At 44.8% G+C, this 20,430-nt stretch overlaps 1 protein-coding gene across 1 annotated transcript; it reads left to right on the plus strand.

The window, feature by feature from the left end:
* The first annotated feature begins 8,939 nt into the window (after nt 1-8,939).
* CLRN3 (clarin 3) lies at nt 8,940-19,261 on the plus strand. The gene is made up of 3 exons (XM_054831995.1): nt 8,940-9,290; nt 15,149-15,328; nt 17,400-19,261. The coding sequence occupies exons 1-3, from the start codon at nt 9,062-9,064 to the stop codon at nt 17,672-17,674; spliced, it is 684 nt and encodes a 227-aa protein (XP_054687970.1). The 5' UTR covers nt 8,940-9,061; the 3' UTR covers nt 17,675-19,261.
* The last annotated feature ends 1,169 nt before the right edge of the window (nt 19,262-20,430 follow it).

A 20,430-nucleotide genomic window follows, 5' to 3' on the forward strand; every position in this document is an offset into this window, starting at 1 on the left:
ACAACCAGGTGCTTTGCCAGCCTGGACCCTCGCCGTGCCCGACGGCTCTGCCGAAGGGAAGGGACCACCGGAGAGCACAAAGGCAGCACCGACACCGGTTCCTCCGGTGATCTCCTTCCTCGGTGCCGAATCGCAGCATTTGCCAGGGCACCGCGCTGCTGGCAGTGTGAACCGGCTGGCCAACATCATAGCAAACCAATAAAGGGCACAAATGGAACCGTACAGGTTTTAAACGACACTAATCTTGCCCAAGGGAGACTCAAAGAGTTCATTCACAGCCATGTCACCCCTCAGTCCTTGGTCCTGTACGTGGGAAAGCTGCGTACGCCCGCCTCAGAGAGGGGGAGGAAAGGGGTGCAGATGCGCTGACAGGAGATAAACGGGTCTCAGAGCTGAAGTTCACACGCCCTGGGCCCGGGAAGAGCCTGACGGCCGAGGCACCGTGCTTCCCAGCTGGCTGGCCCGGAGGCGAGCTGACAGGGACGCGGGCCGGCGGGGCACGCAACGCCCGGCCGTTCCCTCGGCCCGATGTGTCCCGCATCGCCCAAAACCCAGCCTGGAGTAACATCCCCCAGCCAGCGGGCACCCGGCCACCTCGCCCCGACACGGGGGTGCCCGCTGCCCTCCGGGCTCCCACGGGAAACGCGCCCGTCCCGCCGGGCTCTCCAGCACGGCGGCAATTCCCCAGCACGGGCATCCCACGGAAAAAGGAACACGCGTGTCCCCGCCCGCCTCGGGGACACCCCTGGAGAACGAGCGCGGCCCCGGGCGGCAGCGCTGGCAGCCGGGGCCGGCTCCGGGAGCCCCGCGGGGAACGGCACCCAAACGCCGGTCGCTTCCCGACGCGCACGCAGGGACGGCCCGGCCTCCCGCGGGGCGGCGAGGGCATCGCCCGGCCGCCCCTCCGCACCCGGCGGCCGCGGGGACGGGGCTTCCCCCACAGCTGCGCGGCCGGCGAGCAACCGGCCCCGGCCCCGGCCCCCGCCGGTGGCACCTGCCGACGGCAGCGGCGGCCCCGGCGCCGCAGCATCCCTGAGCCCCCCCCGCTTCCCCGGGCGGCACGGCGCCCGCCGCCCCCAGCCCGCTGCCCCGCGGCCGGGCGGGTCCTTCCCTCCGTCCGTCCGTCCGCCCGTCCGTCCGTCCCTCCGCCGGGCACCGGGCTCCGCTCACCTCGCCGGCTCCGTCGGCGGCGGCTCAGCGGCCCCCTCGGCGCCCCCGCACAGCGGCGGCGGGCGCGGCCGGCCGCGGGACGCCCAGGCGGTCTCCGGCCCGAGGCGGCGGCAGCCAGGCAGGAAATTTCCCTTCGCCGCCGCCGCCGCCGCCGCCGCCGCCTCCTCCTCCTCCTCCTCCTCCTCCTCCCCACCCCAGCCTCGGCGGCGGGCGCGGAGCCGCCTGGCGGACACCGCCCGCATCGGCAGCGGCGGGACCGGGGCCGGGCGGCGGCGGAGGGGACCCGCTGTGCTCAACGCCCGCTGGCCTCAGCACCGGCGGGGACTTAATCAGCCGGTGGCGGCCGGGGCCTCCCGCCGGCAGGACTCCCTCCCACTGCAAACGATTTGGGCTGCAGATGGCAAGTTGCTGCGTGCTAACGGCGAAGTTTCAAACCAGGCTTCGGCTCCGTGGTCCGGCACGGTCACGACTACTGCGCCAGCCAAAATTTCGGAAGTAAAACCTGCTATCTGCGCATGTTGACAGAGCCTCGTTTCTTCCTGCGCTTCACAGCAGCAGCGCTGAGGATGCACGGGCACACGCGGGTTGGGCGTTTGATGGCGTCGAGTTCTCCTTGGGCAGCAAGCGCGAGGTTGGGCGTCCTCCTATGCCGAGATCACCAGTGTGACGTGGCTTGGAAGGACTTGCGAGTCCCCTGTCACGATCAGATGCCCTCCCGGGATCCTTCCCCTTTCTGCTCACCCCACCACGAGCGTGCCACGGCTCCACCAGAGCTGGGCTGGAAGGGACAAGTCTGAGGCCTTTGGCACCCACCTCCGCCTCCAAGAAACCTCTGCAGCAGCTTGGGCCGCACGGGGCCAATGAATCAAGACGGTGAAACCCAGAATAGAAACGTCAGGCTGAAAAGTAGGACAGGGAGGAGGGGATTACTGAAGGAAAGGCAAGAATCTGGGAGTCTGAAGGCACATCTTGCTTTCTTTTGTCTCCAGTCCCTAGGATACCACCTCTCGCAAAACAAGAAAGTCTCCCAGCAGAGTCAATCTCTCCTCCAGGAGGGCCTCGCGTATATCTTACTTTCACAACCCCATATCCGTGCACACCATGTTTATTTTAAGTGTACCAAAGGATGTCAGACAATTAGGGATCGTATGAAAAGACCATCGAAACAAAATATTAGAACATCTGTGAATATTTGTGTCTTCTGCGGTAAACTTAATCAGAGCCTAATTATGTCCCTTTGGCATCGTGTTGACTAGGAAACAGCAATTTAGTAGAAGGCTAAAATTTTTCAGCAGACATAGCAGTGCAAATGGGCGCAGTACCAGGAAGGCGTTTGATTTTAATGAACGTGTTTGTAGATCAAATGACTGCAAGTCAGCAATTTTCTCGCTAGTAACCATTTGCAAGAAATTGTATATTAATTTAAATGACTGCTTATATCCAAGCAATAAAATACATGGAGTTATTATACATGTTAGATAAAATTACCTCATTTTCTATTAGTGCAGAAATTAAAAGTACTATTATACCATGGTTCCCAAATTAATTAATCATGAGAAAGAAATGTGAAGCACAAGTTGTACAATAAAGGACCAAAGAAAATGCACATTATAGTTATTAATACATTATTTGGGGGACAGAGATTTTCTGTAGATAAGGGCAATATCTGAATAAATTGTACAATTGTGAAATAAAGTTATAAAAGAGACTTCATCCAATCTTTCTTGCTCCAGCATCCTATACTCAAGTCCTCAGTATAACTATTGATACAGACATGACAGAAATTTAGCCTTGCTAATTCCTAGCTCCGCATTCTTGCAGCCACATCCAGGATATTTCTAAGCCTGGGTTTACGCTGCTGATGCGTTTTGGGATACACTAATGAGCTGGAGCCAACAGGAGCGAGTAAGCCTGAGGCTGATTTTATCTTCAGTTGCTGGCTAGAGAAAAACAACATAGTATGATGTTCTCCGATATAGAGCTTTACCCAGAAAACTACCCACAAAGTCTAGGAGCTGGGGATCTGAAGAACGGAGCCTCTTTAAACCCATGTTTAGTTGGCTCCAGACAAGGTCTGAAGAGAATTTATGCTGTTGAGGAAGGGGAGAGGATAAAAAATGAAGCTGCTATGGGATTTGAAGCAATTTAGCTACATCGACAGAGCTTGCTTGCTTCATCAGAAAATAAATGTAAGAAATCGGAAGACTGAAATGCTGTAGCAAAAATAAGATAATAAGGGGTAGATGTCTGCATGTTTAGCCTGACAGAGCTCCAACAGCGGCTTTTCTTTGTCCATCTCACAGTCCACTGGTCATCTGTCTTTTCCCCTCTCTCCATCACAAATCAAATGCATTCTCGGAAGTGTCAGCTCTTTGGCAATCGTTTCACCTTTGCTTCCAATTTGCCGGAGGAGCTGCAGGACCTCCGACAGCTTCTGGCAGGACCCAGCACCTGCATCCCTTGTTTCGCAGTCTAGAAGTAACATTATTCCAGTAGAAGTGGTGGAAACTTTCCCATGAACAATCAGAGTCACTTTGCTACTCTCTGTTACAAAAGGTGTCTTCTCTGCTTCAAGCTCAAGAAGCACATGATAGGAAATAGGCAATATTTGAACATCAAAAATTTATTTCAGGTATTCCAGCATAATAGTGAACCTGATAGCACCAAGTAAGATAAAATTATGTTTCCTGCTTTCTGTACTACGCCTGTAAAAGCAGAAGACAATAGTGCGTGGTCACGGCCTTGAGAGAAAGTATTTCAAGGAGGAGCATCTATAGTCTTATTAAAGCATGGGATATCGAGTATAATCCTACCAGTTCACTCAGACAAAAGCTCGCAAAATATTCACCAGGCTTCCACATTTACTGAGAAACGGCCACTCTACCCTTGGCAGCAGCACGGTAGATCTGTCTCTTTGCTGATATGCTGGAAGACAAATTGTGAATGTACTGAAGAAGTTAGAAAATCAGAGGCAGCACAGCAAATAACAACCACATGATTTCTGTAACTGCAAATGTATCTCAGCCTAAAAATACAGGAAAGACTCTTTAAAGTACCGATAATTGGGCAAAAGCGTGAGAATATGTAACATCCCAGTGGTAGCTAATTTAATGACTTCAAAGAGGTATTTGTCTAAGATTTTTACATTTGGAATCTAAAATTATGAGTATCTAGGAATATATTTAAGTATTCAAGACTACATATCTTTATAATTGTTACAGAAATTGCAATAAATGAAAGCCTGCCCTGCCAGCTCTTCTCCCCATCTCCACCTCCAGGGTTTGTTCTAAACATTACAAACCTTGAAGCAGCTTCAAAGCCACATTTTATTAAATTGAAAATATTGCAAAGGCCGTATTTTCTTCTTTTTACAAGCCTAGCAGGCTTTTTTCCCCCCACCCTTCAATAAACTGTACTTGACCACTCAAAATTGTGCTAATAACAGCAGCTTTTTAATGCCTAAACACATTATTATAAAGTTTTGCAAGTCATCTTTTGGGATATAAAATATACCCTTGGACATCTTAGAGGCTTCAGTGGAGCTCAGCTGTTTGGGTAACCGCAGTCACTGACCTGCAGGGTCAAAGAAAAATGGAAAATGTCTCTATGCTTTCCAAATTTTATTTTAAAATTTCTTATTTTACCAGACTGGCCTATGCTGTTCTGTTCAACCCCCCCCCCCGCCCCAAACATTTGACAACTTGGAAGTGGAAATGGAGAGAAACAGCATGAGCGAGAAGTCAGATGTTCAGTGAGCTGCTACCGAGGTACAGATCTCCTTCACCTGCCTTGGCGTGTGTTGTGTGAGAAGTTCTAAAGATAAACTTTCCAATGGAAGAATTAATTTCATATCAAACTTAATGCTGGCTAATTTCTTAAAATCGTTGAGAAGAGGTAATTTCCAGGATTGCCACTGCAGCCTCCATGCAAGGCAAGCGGCGTTCCCGTTTGGGCAAGGAGTGCTCATGGCAAGCGGAGAAGATGCTGAACGTGGCTTTTCCTCCTCTACCAAGATGAGGCATATTTGACCATGACCTCTTCAGGTTTCTGAGTACAAAAACCAGTTGTATTGTAAATATATCCTGGAGTAGCACGGGTTGTGCCTCAAGGCACCAGAGCAGACACCAGCTAGCTGACTCAGATGGTAAAGCTGAGGAATGCTCTTGCAGCAGCAATCATTTCAGTATAGGATTTTTTTCATCACCGTTGTGTTGATACCAGTGTGGTGGCTTTGAGATCTTCTGCCTTTTTTTCTTTCAAGATGGAACCCACCAGTCAGTGTTCCTGCTGACTGCTCACGTGAAAGGATGCTGCTCCGGGGGGGCTGGTGGCAGCACGATATTCCGGCTGTCATTCCAATACTGACCAATACGCACCAGCATCAGAGCTCAGAAATCAATAACTATCTAGTGATGGAGTTCTCAGCTGAAAAGATTTAGTCATTTTCTGGGAAGAAATCCAAACAACATTTAAAATGTGTTTGGGTTTTTTTCAATAGTGCTGCAAAAAAGGTCAGAGCAAGAGAAGAATGAAATCGGAAGATGGAATAGCACAAATTCACCGCATAGCAGCAGAGGGTATGGATACACAAAAATTGTTGTGCTCACATCCCTCTAAGTTTCCCAAACAGTTGTTGCAATAATTTTGCAGTTCAGTTGAGCTTCAAATTTTTCATCTCCAGCTACAATAAAATTTGTGATGCCTTATCCGATTTCCTTCACCCAGTCCAAAAGGCATAAAACAAATCCCTATTTCCGTCACCTCTCAGAATGCTGGCTGCAAAGCTACCAGAGGAAAAAAAAATCAATCTCATTCTTCATATTCTATAGTACATTTATAATAATTTGTTTCAATTATACTCTCTCCATCTTATAAGAGATAGAGACAACGTTGGTAATGAATGGCCTGATCCTGCAATGCTGCGCATACATCTGCCTTGTGTGGAGATTTATTGACTCCTTTTGGAGCCAAGTGCTGCTCAGGGATCTTGCCATCTCAGATGCTGAGCTCCTCGCAAATAGACATGGAAAATGGAAAATAAAACGGATGTGAAAGCTGTGTCTGATATACAAGGATGTACCACAAAGGTGATGTCCAAGGGTAATCACAAATATCAGCGCAACTGCCAGCCAACCACGCTGCTAAATCATCTTTCCACCTGTCAATAAGTTTTTAAGATGAAAGATTTTAACTAAACAGAATTTTTTAAACCACCAGTAACCATCACTAAACTTTGCAGTTGCAGCAGAACAGGAAATAGTGTGCAGTGCCTTCACCTTGAATTTCCCCAGCTGCTGCTGAGCACGGCTGAGCGCACTTACCTGCGAGCCAGCTGGGAGCGAGCTCTCGGACCCTGCCTGCCGCTTCCGGAAGACGACATCCCTCGGGAGATGGCATCCACTGGAAGATGGCATCCACTGGAAGATGGCATCCGTCAGGAGATGGCATCCGTCAGGAGATGGCATCCCTTGGGAGATGGCATCCACTGGAGGATGGCATCCGTCGGGAGACAGCGTTCATTGGAAGATGGTATCCATCAGGAGACGGTGTCCATCAGGAGATGGCATCCATCCAGACCTGTGGGCAAAGCAACTAACCACCATATGATTTTTTTTTCCACATATAAGAATGTGTTTGTGAAAATATTATAGAAAAATAAATGTATATGAAATGTTTGCAATTAAAAGCTTTCATTTTATATTTTTACATAGCTGGTTGCTGAAAGCAAGCTAACTTGTACATAAACAGAAAAGAAATACGCATTCTGTCTCTAAAAAGGGCTATATGTATATAGCAAAGGATTCAAAATCTCTCTGCTGTCCCTCTGATTTGTAATGAATTACTCTGATTTTTGTGTTTGACTGTTGTGCAGGGCTGAGGCTGTATCAGTGGGGGCAGAGTCGGTAAGGTGCTGGTCGGGAAACACTGAGTCAGAGGAAACCAATCTCTTTTCTCTCAAGTGATGAGGTATGCCATGTCAAACTACAATTTTCATTACAAGTTATATGATACATTTTTAGGTAGCTGCAAGAAAAAAACAAACCCACAAGGAATCATACCATTGGCGGAGAATAGATTAACTTCAAGGTGGCAGGGAAGAAAAAGGCAAATTACGGTCTCATTTACAGAGCAATTCCCCTGGCCTCAGGGGAGTTTCAACTATTTCAGCCACAAAAAATTGAGCTGAGTCACTGAAAACTAAATACAATTCAATACGATTGCTTAGAAAGGAACTACAGGCTACCCACCACAGCTCTTAGTCTCTGTTGTTTAGCATTTTTTAAAGGTCTGGATGCTCAGTTCATTTAAATTTGGTTCTCTCAAGTCTGCCAAAAGAGGACCACTCAGCAGCATCTGAAAGTTTGTTCCCTCAAAGTTAGTACCAAGACAAACATCAATTCTTAAACATACGTATTGAAAATATATTTCATTGGGAACAAGTGGCACGGCTTTTTTACCTGGGTTTATTTAAAAATATCTGTGGACTATAAATACTTGGACTATGCTCTTTGTATGCGACTAAATGGCGAACAGGGATTAATAAGCTGGTAGAGGTGAATCAGTCTAATAACGTTTACTCATATTGCTGTGGTTAATATTTAACTGAAGTACGGGACAGAAAATGAAAGGCACGTCTCTTGTTCCTTATTTCTCTGAAGGGCTGAAAAGCTTCCCTTTGCTCTTTGGTGCTTAAATCACATGCTGACTGATTTCTGCTGTTACGTATGTTAAGTACATATATGAAGCATATAAAGTATCTATGAATAAAATGTATAAATTCTTAAAAGCATAAAAAGTATCATTAAAGTCCCATATAATTTGAAAAAAAAATACAGAAGACCATAGCATATAAAAGACCAGTTGTACTTCTCAGAAATAAAATTGATTGATTTCAAATGTGATTACTGCTTTAAAGTTTTGAATCAAGAAATCATAACACTGTATTACAAAACAGTTATTTTCTCCCCCCAAGAAATACTTTGTCATTTCAAATTCAGAAAACTTTAATTTCTCAATATCTTTACAGTACAAACCAGTTAAGCTCCAGGAAGATATCTCAATAGGTTTATTTAATAGCGCTGGTAAAACAGACGGCTTTCTAAAGGTTAATTTAAAAAAACCGGGATGATCCAGAAGCATGGGTTCAATATAACATGGAATAATGACATTATAATTAATAGAAATAAAAGTTAATGTAATTTCTTTTACTTTATCCTGATAGGTATGTGGTTGTTGCATGAAACTACATGGAATTTAATTAAGAATTATAGCTCTTCCTTAAAAAATAATCTATTGACAGTAGACAGAACCTCCTTACTCCCCCAAAAGCCGAGACCACAAAGAGCACAAAGAATTTAGAAGAGGTCTCAAAAGAGAGAGTTGGGTGGCTCCTAAGCAAGCTGGGAATCTGAACAGAGAAGGAACATTTTATTAATCTTTACCGTAACAAATTAGATACAGATTTAGCAAAAATTCTTTCCAGCCTGCTTATCAGCCTTGCACGAGAAAAAGCAAGAGGAGCAAAGAATCTCGCAGAGAGCAGCGAGGGGAGCTGGGCGCCCCGGCCCCGCGGGCGTCGGGCTCTAGAAGATGTCTCCAGAGCCGCCATGGGAAAGCTACACTTCGGCAAGGCAATCATAAATCATCTGCCGGCGATTCCTCCCGGCCTCTGCCGGGCTTGTTTTGTCGTAACTATGGCGACACCTTTTCTTCAGACCAAAGTTCAATTATTTTACATTTTTATTACCACTGCTGTTTGCTTAAAGTTTACCAGGGTAACTGTCTTCTAGCACAGAGAGCAGATCCCAGAGAGCGAGGAGGAGGAAACAACCTCATGCCAAGCAGGACTAGAGAGAAGAAAATACCCTGAACCGGTGGAAAATCTGACAAAATGCCGTCCAGAAAAAAAACCACCATGTTTGCATCCGCTTTTGTTACCTGCGTTTGTTCTTTCGTGATTATTTGTGTAGTTCTGGCGACCCAGCAGTGGATGAGCAGCGAGGTTCACTTTTCTGGCACCAACTCCAGCGTTACGGTAAGCCTCACCTACGGACTTTTTCGTGGTACCTGTGAACAGTTCGTCGGCGCGGGACTTCAGGTTTCAGAACACACTTTCCAAGGTGAGTGGCGTTACGGCTGGAAATGGATGGCGTCCTCTTGCTCACGCAGGTGACGGACGTGGGAACCGCGGCTCATTCTTGTGCTCGTCTGTGACTATAACGCTTTAAGTGAGAACAAGAATATCTGTAAACCAGTCTGGGGATTTAAGTGGTATAAAATAAGACCCCAAAAAAGCACAGAAATGCTTCATCTGGTTACCTGGGATCTTAGCCTACACCTTGGAACGAGGGAAAAATACAAAATAGGAACTTTATGTAAAATTGATTTTAATTTTCAGAAGCTTTTGGTGAGGAACCAAAAAGCAACATTCAATTACCATTTTATTAAAGGATTACAAACCTAATTCACCTTTTGGGATTTTTTTTTTACATTTCATTATGTTAAATTAATTGTTTGCCTTAAAACATTTTGCCACCTACTATCAAATTAGCATTATTTTTATAGAAGAAGGTTTTATGAGACTGCTGAAGGAAAAAGAAAGAAACACGTAAACCAATAATTTAGATAGATATGGTGTTTATATGCGTGTTGGACCTACACATTAATGACAGTATTCCTTTGATTTCTTCCTTTAAGAGCATGCCATTCCATTTTTAAGCGCTATTATCAAACTTAAGCATTTAGCTAGCATTTTCAAACCTTAAGCTTGTCTTTTTTGTTTTTCTTCCTTTTTTTTAAGCTAGACCGTGACATATGGATTACAACATAGCTTGTCATCTTTTCTAAGGCCTTTCTTCCCCCACCCAATGCGTGGGTTTTAGGTGACTCCTCATCATCATGACTTTCCAAAAAAACTCTGAGATGAGCTTTGTAAACAAGGTTATTAGAATCACTCCTTAGCAAACATCCAGTAGATTCGAATTAAACTATATCTTTTGTTGATACACAACAGATCTTATTTTTTGTGCATCTGCAGTTCTTGGTATTTATCTTCAATAGTGGAATTATTACGGAATAAAAAGAATAAAAATGGTTAAAATAATAAGGAGGACAGAAGAACTGAGAGAGAAGGGAGGAGGTATTCTACATGGGAATAAAACAAAGTTAAAAATCAGGGGAAGAGCAGAAGGGGTTTTACCTAGACCGATCTTAAAGAAAGTTAAGACAAGCATGAAAAATCCTAGTATGAGAAGAAAAACATGAGAAAAAGCAAAACAGAAACAAGAAATTATCATACCAAGTACAAAACACAGACTCAATACTGATTTCACACAGTTCAGCAAAGATTTACTGAGCTCCGTACACAAGTAGTTCTACTGATGCGAAGAAAAGCGTTCACGAAGCCCAAAGGTAGATAAGCCTGAAAGCTGTTGCAGGGATCAAGGATTTGCACTCAGTTTATCTATCTTGCTGTATCACCAAGTTCAGAGCAATAATGCTGATATGCATGTGCGAAAGCAAAAAAAAAGCCAGTCAAGAGAAACCTAATGAAAATTTGGAAGAGTAGGTAAAACAATTTTGAAACACGAGATGTGCTTTAAGATTTTTTTTTTTTTTTCTTTTTTTGGTAGGCTGTTGTAAGATGTCCCATCACAGAGAAGCCACCAAGGTAGAGCCCAGCAGACCTAAGCCTCCCAGCTTAATTTAGTACAGAAATTGTATCTGTACAAATAGGCACCCAAATTCCCACAGTGGCAAAGCTGTATCACACAAGCCAGTTCATGTTATCACAATTATATTGTCTTGAAAAACCTGGACACAGGAGTGTTCCTAGCAGAGCACATAGCATATATTGAGATCGTTATGTAACAAATACAAAATCATGAGTCATTCAAACCAGTTTATTTACAGTCATATCAAAATAATCAGAGTAATTTTTAGAAGAGCAAATATGCATTTATAAAAATAGCATATAGATGGTTATACCTGCTCATGCCAGTCAGCTCAAGCCCAAACCTTGTGCCATGCGGGCAGACTCTTGCTGATTTTAAAAGGGCTCCCTGGAAAACCAGGAGTCCACCCATGGAGAGCCGATTGCAGGGCGAGGATGGAGTCTGGCAGGAATTCAGGGCGTGCGTCTTGCCTTTGCACAGCAGCTAATACAACCCAATCCCAGCACCTGGGCACTACCAGCACGTAGATTTTAATTACAATTAATGACAAGCACTCACAGCACACTTGCATCAGTAAAGGATTTCAGTTCTTTGCATGGTCTACCTGCATTGTGGTGGTGGTGGTGGTAGTTTCCCCCCATCAGATTTAGGTTTTGTGCTTATCATTTACAAAAAGCCATCTCAGTTCTCACATTTCAGCCATTTAGGGATGAACAAAAGGACTGAGCTTCAGGAGTGGCTAGGTGCCTTCAACAGCTGCTGAAAGAAAGTTGTGCTTTATGAATAGTCTAAATACAGATTTGCCCCCCATCCCTCACTAGTTCAGTAGGGCATATATCCAAGATAAAATGAACTAATTTAAAATTAATTCTTAGGCTCTATACTAGGCATGATTGCCATACTTTATATTAAGTATGATTCGGTATATTCTTGAAATAAAAGAAATACTTCACAGAATTGCATATATACTATTTTTAAGTTCAAATAATCGGGTCCTCCTAAGACAGTAGATATCTATTGTTTGACAATATCCTTAAGTAAAGGGACTGCCCGTGCCAGAGAAATGAAGCGCTGTGCATTCTCCACTCTAACATTTCAGACAACAGTAAGAAGAGTTATAAGCATCCTTTTAAATCACAGCGCGATCTGTCGCTCAGCAAGTATGGCCTGGCTAGGGGTCTCTGCTCTGCACCCTCAAGTGGCATTTTCATACTTGAGTGTGAGAAAAGAATGGAAATCGTGAAAGCGTAAATCAAAGACGATAGCTTGGGGATACAGAGCACTTGTTAGCAATAGTCCAGGTTGGCTTTTATTAGTGGCCGTACAAAAGTAGATGGCCAACTGCCAACAACAGTAGATCATCAACAGCCTTTTCAAAGACCATAACTTATTATTTTGGAAACCACAATGTTAAAAGAAATTTCCCAGCATAAAGATGAAAGACAAACAAAGGAATACAGTTTCTGCAGGCGTACAGCGCATGAACTGCCTGGTCAGGGCAGCTTCTTTAACAGACTGCCCTGAATGATCAATACAGCTACTTCCAAGGCTGTGGGGATGAGCAGAATGGTCTGGCAGAATGTAAAAGTTATTTAATAACTTCATTCCTTAGAGTCCTCGTTAGCTGTTTTAATAATTTGTCTTAGAAAGGACCCACCTATGAATATAAGTCTGTAAAAGAGCCTGTTCGCGGCTTTGCTTGTTTCCAAGTCAAACGTAAAAATTGTGAGCAAGGTGCAGGAAGAGGCACACCCAGAGAGTCCCGTAATGTCAGAATTCATCGGACTGCTGGCAACCAGCAAGGCCAACAGCACACGAGGAAGTCGTCGTAATTTGCTATCGCAGAAAGGAATCCATTAACTTTCTAACATTTAAAATACATGACGGATGCTTGAAAATTACTGGAACTTCATTAATGCTATCATTTGTTTCCAGGTGTTCTATAGGACCTCCTGAAAAGTAGAAAGCTGGGTTGAACTTTGGGGCTTTTTGAGAGTTTTTTCGTTGGTTTATCTGTTTGTTTTGGGATTTTTTTAATGAACAATTCATTATGTGTCATAAGCAATCGTAGACCTCATAAAACCTGCCAGATCAGCACTGCTTAGAAAAGACCTCCACACTGGCAGCTAGACATCATTCAGGCTCAGGTTAGTAAAAGTTTGGGAAATTCTATCCAACCATACAAGACAAAGATGAAAAAATAGAAAATACAGGAAATTAAGGAGAGACCTGGTGGAGGAGAGAACCTCTGCTTTCAGTCTGGAATTAGGTTATTTTACACTGATGCAGAGGTAATCCAGCTGTGGGCTACTATTGATCCCATTCAAGTAGATCAGCTAGGGTAGGTTCCTTCAGTTTGCACAGAATGCTTTATTTAGAAAAAAAATCTGCTGCCACAAAACCGGCATTTTATTTAAAACCTTTAGTCTTGTGCTGTTGCAGGCGTGCTTACAACAGGCGGAGTCTGACAAAATTACATCCCCTAAACTGTAGGTCACGGTCAGAGATAAACAAGATCAATTAGGGGGTGCAATAGCTGTAGTCGGTCAATTCTGGAGATGTTCCAAGTGATAAAATTAAGTGAGGCTGCCAGAGGGAAATTAGACAAACCTGTCTGATTTGGCTCCAGACTTATTTCTTGAACTAGGCAATGCCCAAGTGCGAGGGCACGGTACAGGGGGTGGTGTGCTCGCTGCCATTTAATTGGGTGATGTCTCCTGAATGCCTGTCTTTCCTATTCTTCTAGGAGAATTGTTTAAATTTACAACTAATTTCCATAACACATTCTTACCTCCCATTTCCTCAGACAGAAATTAACTTCTATATTATATAAACTGAGAGAGAAGCTCTCCTTTTCATTTATTGCCAATAGCTCTTCTTTTTGAGTGTTTATTTTCTTTTTATGGGGTTTTTACTCTTTCTCGTTGATATTTTCACTGCTATGATTTCTCCAATTTATGCACTAACTGAATACTCTGCCGTAATGGCTTTGTATTAAAAGCAGCATAGAAAGGAAGTTTTCCCTGCAGATGGCTGTCTACCACAACACCCATTTGAACAGAGCTTGAAAACATTGTTGTCGTATTTGTTATAGGGTAAGGCAGCCACAGGCACATCGTAGTTGCTTTTTCAATCTTTAAACTGAAAGACGGAAAATAAAATATTTCTACACAGCTATACTGCAATTACACTTTGAGTATATTGCACTCATGTTTGTGTCTCTATTATCAGCAACATATCAAATAACTAGAAGGATTTAGGCAAAAACAATAAAACTGATTACAGTCCTGGAGGGGTTCACCATATGTGCCAAGTCTATATGGCACGTACCTATAGAAACTACACCAGGCAACAATCTACGTGTATAAACTGGAGTAAGCTGGAGCAAAAAGGAGAGGTGCTGGGATGCTCGATGTTGAGATGCATGACTCCTTGACACGTGGTCTCAGGAGCGGAGACCTCAAGCGCAAGGCTGAGCCGGCAGCTCGGAGCCCACGTTTGCCCCTCACCGAGCCCAGGGCCACCAGCACCCACGAAGCGCAGACCCTTGGGAGTCACAGCGCTCCACGCACCCGGTCCTCCTGGTGAAAGCAAAGCAAGAGCTGCTGCTTTCTTTTAAAAGAAGGGAGCAAGTACTGCCTACACCATTTATTTATTTTTTCCTGCAGAACGTGGAAAGAGACAGATCTAGTCAGGATATGAGCACCAGCTCAACCATGTCTCACCTGTCCTTGAACGACCATGTTTGTCCTATAAGTGTACCTGACCCTTCCAGGCTAATGGCTTTACTGGACTTTTAGAAGCTCTACCCCTTGTCAGATTTATTCCACATGAGGGGGACTGCTGCTGTATTAAAAGGAAATAATCTGCAATTGGAGCCAAGCTTTAAATAGGCATCCGTAGAAGTTACCAGACAGCTCAGGAACGATGGGCAGAGGAACACCTAGTTTTCTGATCCGATTTAGGCATAAAATTTGTGTCTGGCTACGTCAAGAGGAAGTACTTACAGCAGAATTAAGGAAGAGAAATTTACTATCCAACCCAGTGCCCGGGGAGTTTGTGTGCCTGCAGGATTAGCAGCCATGCACTTATTTCAGCCTAACGTACCTTCACCCTATGTTGGATTTGGGCTCATGTGCTGTGTCTAAGCCTACTGTTCCTTCTACATCCTGACCTCCACAGACCAGCCAAATCTCTGGTTATCAGCCTTTAGTTGCAGCCATGTCAGTAAGTCACAAGGTGGTCCAAGCCCACCAGACTGTGCTGGCAAGGCTGATTATCAATGCTGAGCCGCTGTGTTTCAGTTGCAGATAACCTGCACGACGTCAAGGCGAAAAGCACAATCACGGGGATTATTGTGCTTCTGGTTCTCGGTTTACTGAGTTCCCTTCTGAGCTCTGGATTTACCTGCACTAATGCTGTCAGTAATCCCTACCAGACGTTTTTGGGACCCACCGGAGTCTATACCTGGAATTCCTTATGCGGTGAGTAACATGTCCCTTGCTGACCATTTTCTGCCCACCATACGAATGAATACTGTATTCTCATTGATTCCAAGATTAAGAAATATATATCAGTAAAAGGAAACACTTGGAAAAGTATTCTTTTCAGTTGATTTTGGTTTTTAACTGTGTCTGCTGGGATACCTGAAAACTATCTTTTAAGTACCAGTAAAATAGTAGTGGCACCATCGATCAGTAAGAGTCTGGATTTACTAGCAGCAAAAATGGAAATGAAAAAGCCCCGGCAGGTGTAGCATCATTTCATGGATGATGCACATCGAGGAGAAGAGAGTAAGCTGACAAATACAGAACGAAACCATAAAAGTATGCACTGGATGTGACTGCAGTGCAATTTGTAACCTCTTTAAGACCTTATATGTCACTATTTTATGGTATTTGTAGCATATTTGTTGCTGAGTTACCTACATACCAAATTAGGCCTCTAAGGTCGAATCTATAAGATAGATTCTAGCTTCAGTTCCGAAAAACGTGTTGAATGAAATACACCTACAACAGCATTAACATGGAGGGGGCAGCAGTTAGGACAACTGAGTCATGGCAAAATTTATTTCCTTCTCCAAAAAACACTTTCACAGAACAAAATAAGTTTTAATATTCCCTAAGCAGAAAAAAAAAAAATGGTAGAGACGGTGAGTTATTAGAGACGTGCACTCTGTCAAACAGCTCCCTGGAGGTGTAACCCCTCGTTCACCCCGTAGGCTTGAGCCTGGCTGCTCCTAACGCACCTTCCTACCCTCTTCATCTTGCTGCGGTAATGATTTCAGCTCTCACACTCAATTTGTCTCGAGGGGATTATGCGTTCCTCTAATACTAGGTTTGCATTCGGAAAATTTTCTGTAAAGACATCTGATTACAGAGTACTTCAGCATCGGCGTTTTGTCCCTAAAAGCTCTTCAGGTCCGAAGATGCTCCGCTGGCAGAGCAGGAGCATGCTCTCCCTTGAGCCACATCCCCCTGCAGCAGTGTCCTGTCCTGGGGCCGCACTCCATGAGCTGCCTCTGCCAAAATCAGACCTTGGTGGAAAGGGAATCGTATAGATAAACGTAGTCTTAATCACAGCAAGTACAGGTGGGGGGTGAAACCCACCCCTTTTTCTCCAGCCATGGCTAACTGACAGTGTATATAAAGACGGATGCTGAAACAGCTGTGGATGCCTTGAAATACAATAACACGTGAGCGAAAGCCGAGGTTAGGCAATTATTCCACTTTTGAGACAAGCAGATCGTTGTCTCATCACATGAGAAAGCTGTTTGTTTCCTGAGCCCAGCACCCGTTACACAGTCCGAATCTGCAAGCTTTGACCTGAATTGAAAGGACCATGGGCTTGCCAACATAAATATCAGTGAGAAAGTAAACCCTCATGTTGACTAAGGATTGTGGTTACATTTTACAGCCCTGTAAGTGCTATGACCTGGAAATCTGTTTTGCCATGGGCATATTTTTATGGAAAAATCATGCACCATTTGATGTGTGAATGTATCGTGAAGGTTCCTAATTCTCCTACCAGATGGCTTGAAAGTCCAGTGTCCCCCTGACAAAACCTGAACCTGTTTTGGCGGGAACATGGTGTACCGAGAAGAAAGGAATACAAATATTTTCACCAATGTTCAGAGATTGTACCTCCATTAGTACTATGAAAGCAGAGGTGTGAAGGTATTATTTAGTTAAATGTCAAAGTAACCAAACTCCACTTATATTCAGAAGGCTATAGGAAATAGATACAGATCTAACAAGACTTCTCTTTCTGGCTCATCACAGTGAAAAAAAAAAAATCACATTAAATGGTCTTATCTGAGAATAGTCGGTGAGAATCCATTAATTTTAGCAGGAAATATAGTTGCCAATATCAAAACACCTGGAAGATACTATTAGGTGGGACAAAGTGTCTTTAAATGCCCTCATGTTTTACTAATGGAAAATATTAGATTAATCTTTGTCCTAGTCCAGGTATTCTAACCAATTTAATTAGACTATTTACAAGTAGTTACATAAATAGTACTACAGTTTCACCTCTAACATTTGTATTTTCTAGGAATCTTCATACTTATAGCCATGATACTTTTTCCTGTCAATATAGAAGAAAATGGCCTGTCTGTAGAATTGGCCCGTGGATGTTTTACTGTTGTGGAGACACATATCAAATCTGAACACAATTATGGATATTCATATTGGATCATGCTGATCATCATTGTTCTGAACAGTGCTTCTATCATCATCATATATTTCTATGACCATGCAAGATATTCTAAGAAGAAGGAACAGGAAAGACCCATTGAAAATGCACCAAAAGACGTCATTCTGTTTTAAGGATACCGCTGAAAAGAGGGTGTAAAAGAAAATGACTGTTTAATACGGATAATCATGGCTGATCATTTCCATTCAAATTGAAGCTGTGTGTATAGTTCAATTAACAAAATAGCCTATTTTGTCTTCAAAGCAATTTGATTTTATCTTTATGTTAGGTATTAGCGTAATACTTACCAGTTTCCATTGGTAAATGTGCTGCCTACACACCTCCGAGTAGATACGGCCCAAAGTGCATGATGTGAGCACCGTTCTGCAGGAATGGACCTCCTGCACCTTATGGCCCTTCCCCAGAGGGAGCGCTGTGGAAACACGCTGCTAGAAGGATTCCTCCTCTCCGTACCACCACCGCCGCCTTTCCAAGAGGACTGCCGCCCTCTTGCCCACGCAGCACAGAGGGGATGGTTCCCACCTCCCGCTTTCTGGATTTTTCCGGACCACAGGACAGACCCACGGCGGCTGCCCTGGCTTTCCATAGGGGTGCACCAACATTGGCACCGATGAACACGTTTCTGCTTCACCCTTCGGTCCAAATGGGAAGATAAGAGACGTTGTTTTGGTTCTGTATGCAATTTGGGATCTCAGCAGTGCAAACACCAGGAACCCTGGGGATGATGAGGAATGGTCACCAAGCTATTGGTGGTTCATTTTGTCCTGCAGTTCTCACTGCTGTCCTTCCCCTGCTTCGGGATCTTCTCCCGCAGGTCCCTCTGGCACTCCCCTGGTGACCGTGGGCAGGCTTGCAGGCTCCCGTTCATGGGCAGGAGTGTGAGCACTTGGACAAACTCATCTGCAGTCGGTCACCTTCCCATCACACCTCCCAATGGCACCAGCACCGACCCCTTTCCACGCTTCCTTTGCTTGGTGCTTTCATCCGAGGCTGGGATGGCACATAGGCAGCAGTAGCAAGAGGATGGGCCGTGGCCTACAGAACACGACATAGCAGCCCTGTAAGTTATTAATTTGTAGAAATATTAGCAAAATCCTGTTTCAGGCTATTTATAGACCCGTGATTACTGCTGACAGCAAACAGCAAAACTGCACCTTGAGCAGGCGTGGCCGTCTGCGTTCCCGCTCGCTATACAACAGCCTGCCATTTCGCCCCGACAGAAATGCCAAACGGTGGGCTTTGTTAGCGAAGATTTACAGCCAGCACCATCCCTGCGCCCGCTTTAATCAGTATTTACCATGCACACAAAGGCACACACCTGTAGAACTGCACAGAAGGGGGGAAGCTCCCTCCCTGGCCCCCCAAGGGAAGGGGAGCAGACGAATGTGACCTTGGGACAGATGCCATCGTGCAAAGTCATGCTTAGTGCACATGCTCCAGGAGAAGTGCGCTGTGCAAAACGGTGGTCAGCACCTTCTGCTCCTTTGCTCCTTTCCTCTGCAGCTGGCAGAACAATTTTTTTTTTTTTAATCACGTGGTTTTCCTTTACAGTATGATTTTTGCAGTCATGCTTGATAGCTGTCCTATGATGCAAGAGGTGCTCATGGAGAAAAAAGCATTTCTGAAGAGGGGATGAGAAGACAGAAGAGATGACTTCTCACTATTTATATCAAAAAATAAAGTTTCAGGATTAAAGTGCCCAATACGTTATGCAGCTGTGCTCTTTCAAAGGAATCAAAGCAGAGGGCTTTTCCATCCTGCTTAAGCGTTCGACTAAAAGTACGATGAGGGCAGAGTGGGGAAAAAAAAAACCCCTAAAAGAGGGTTTTCTAAGACTTGAGGGGCAGCATAGGTCAACAAAATAAGAGATGTTATCTGCTCCCCACCGCTGACAAGAACCATGCCTAGAACTGCTTCCCAGCGCTGTAAACATTGCAGTTAAACCGTCGGATGCTGTGCACCCGCGAGCAGAGCTGGCGGAAAGCCAAACATTTGCCAGTTTTGCTTTGGCTGCAAAAATTTTCACACAGTTTCAGCATGCATCTGTCACTGTTGTACTCAGCCAGCATCCATCACACGATACAATTACACTTATATCAGGCACTTGCTCACAGAGAAATAAAGTCATCGTAATAGAATAATATCAGAGGAGCAGGGGCTCCCGCTCTGAAAAGCGGCAGCTTACCATTGCTTGGGCATTTCTATTACACTGACGAACTAATTGCCATATAAGAGCCAGAAAAAAAACCCACATTCCCACTTTTGTGTGCCTGTTTGAACCACCTGGCTCTGCTAAAAGTCAGTCTGGAAGTCTCAAGGGACCTTATGCTCCCCTGCTGACACGTACGGCTGCCAGGCGGCAGAGACACACGTCGCTGGAAAGTCACTGCGTGGTGAGAGCTCACCTGCTTTGATGTGGCTACAGATCTAAGTCATTACAACACTAAAAAAAAAACCCATCCCAAATTTAAATAGTAGTTGAAGTTGTAGGTGGCTAACAACGCTACCTTGGTATTCTCACTCTGAATGTTTTATTTCAAATTAAAGACAGGACTTTCCTTGTTGCACTCGAAACGATCCTCTCTGTCCTATGCTACGTACTTTCCGCTTCACGCAACGGTGTCGGGTCGGCAGGTGATTCTGCGACGATCTTCAAGGTCCCTTCCAACCCAAACCATTCTGTGATTCCATGTTGCTGACGGAGATTTAGCAGGCGGCGATGAGGCTGAGGAAGGCAGCAGCTTCCCACGGCACCATGCCCCAAGGGGCGGCCGCTCGCATCCCTGCACGGACAAACTCGCCCACCCTCGGCCAGGCTGCAGGGGAAGAACGGGGAGAGCAGCCGGGAGAGGCAAGCGGGGCAACGCAA

This window comes from Grus americana, chromosome 7, assembly GCF_028858705.1.
Source record: "Grus americana isolate bGruAme1 chromosome 7, bGruAme1.mat, whole genome shotgun sequence".
NCBI lineage: Eukaryota > Metazoa > Chordata > Aves > Gruiformes > Gruidae > Grus > Grus americana.

Bases quoted from the DNA above. Each gene is read 5' to 3' on its own strand.
- CLRN3 (XM_054831995.1), top strand. From the start codon at position 9,062: ATGCCGTCCAGAAAAAAAACCACCATGTTTGCATCCGCTTTTGTTACC. The intron at 9,291-15,148 runs GTGAGTGGCGTT...GCTGTGTTTCAG, and splicing joins TTCAGAACACACTTTCCAAG to TTGCAGATAACCTGCACGAC. The intron at 15,329-17,399 runs GTGAGTAACATG...TGTATTTTCTAG, and splicing joins TACCTGGAATTCCTTATGCG to GAATCTTCATACTTATAGCC.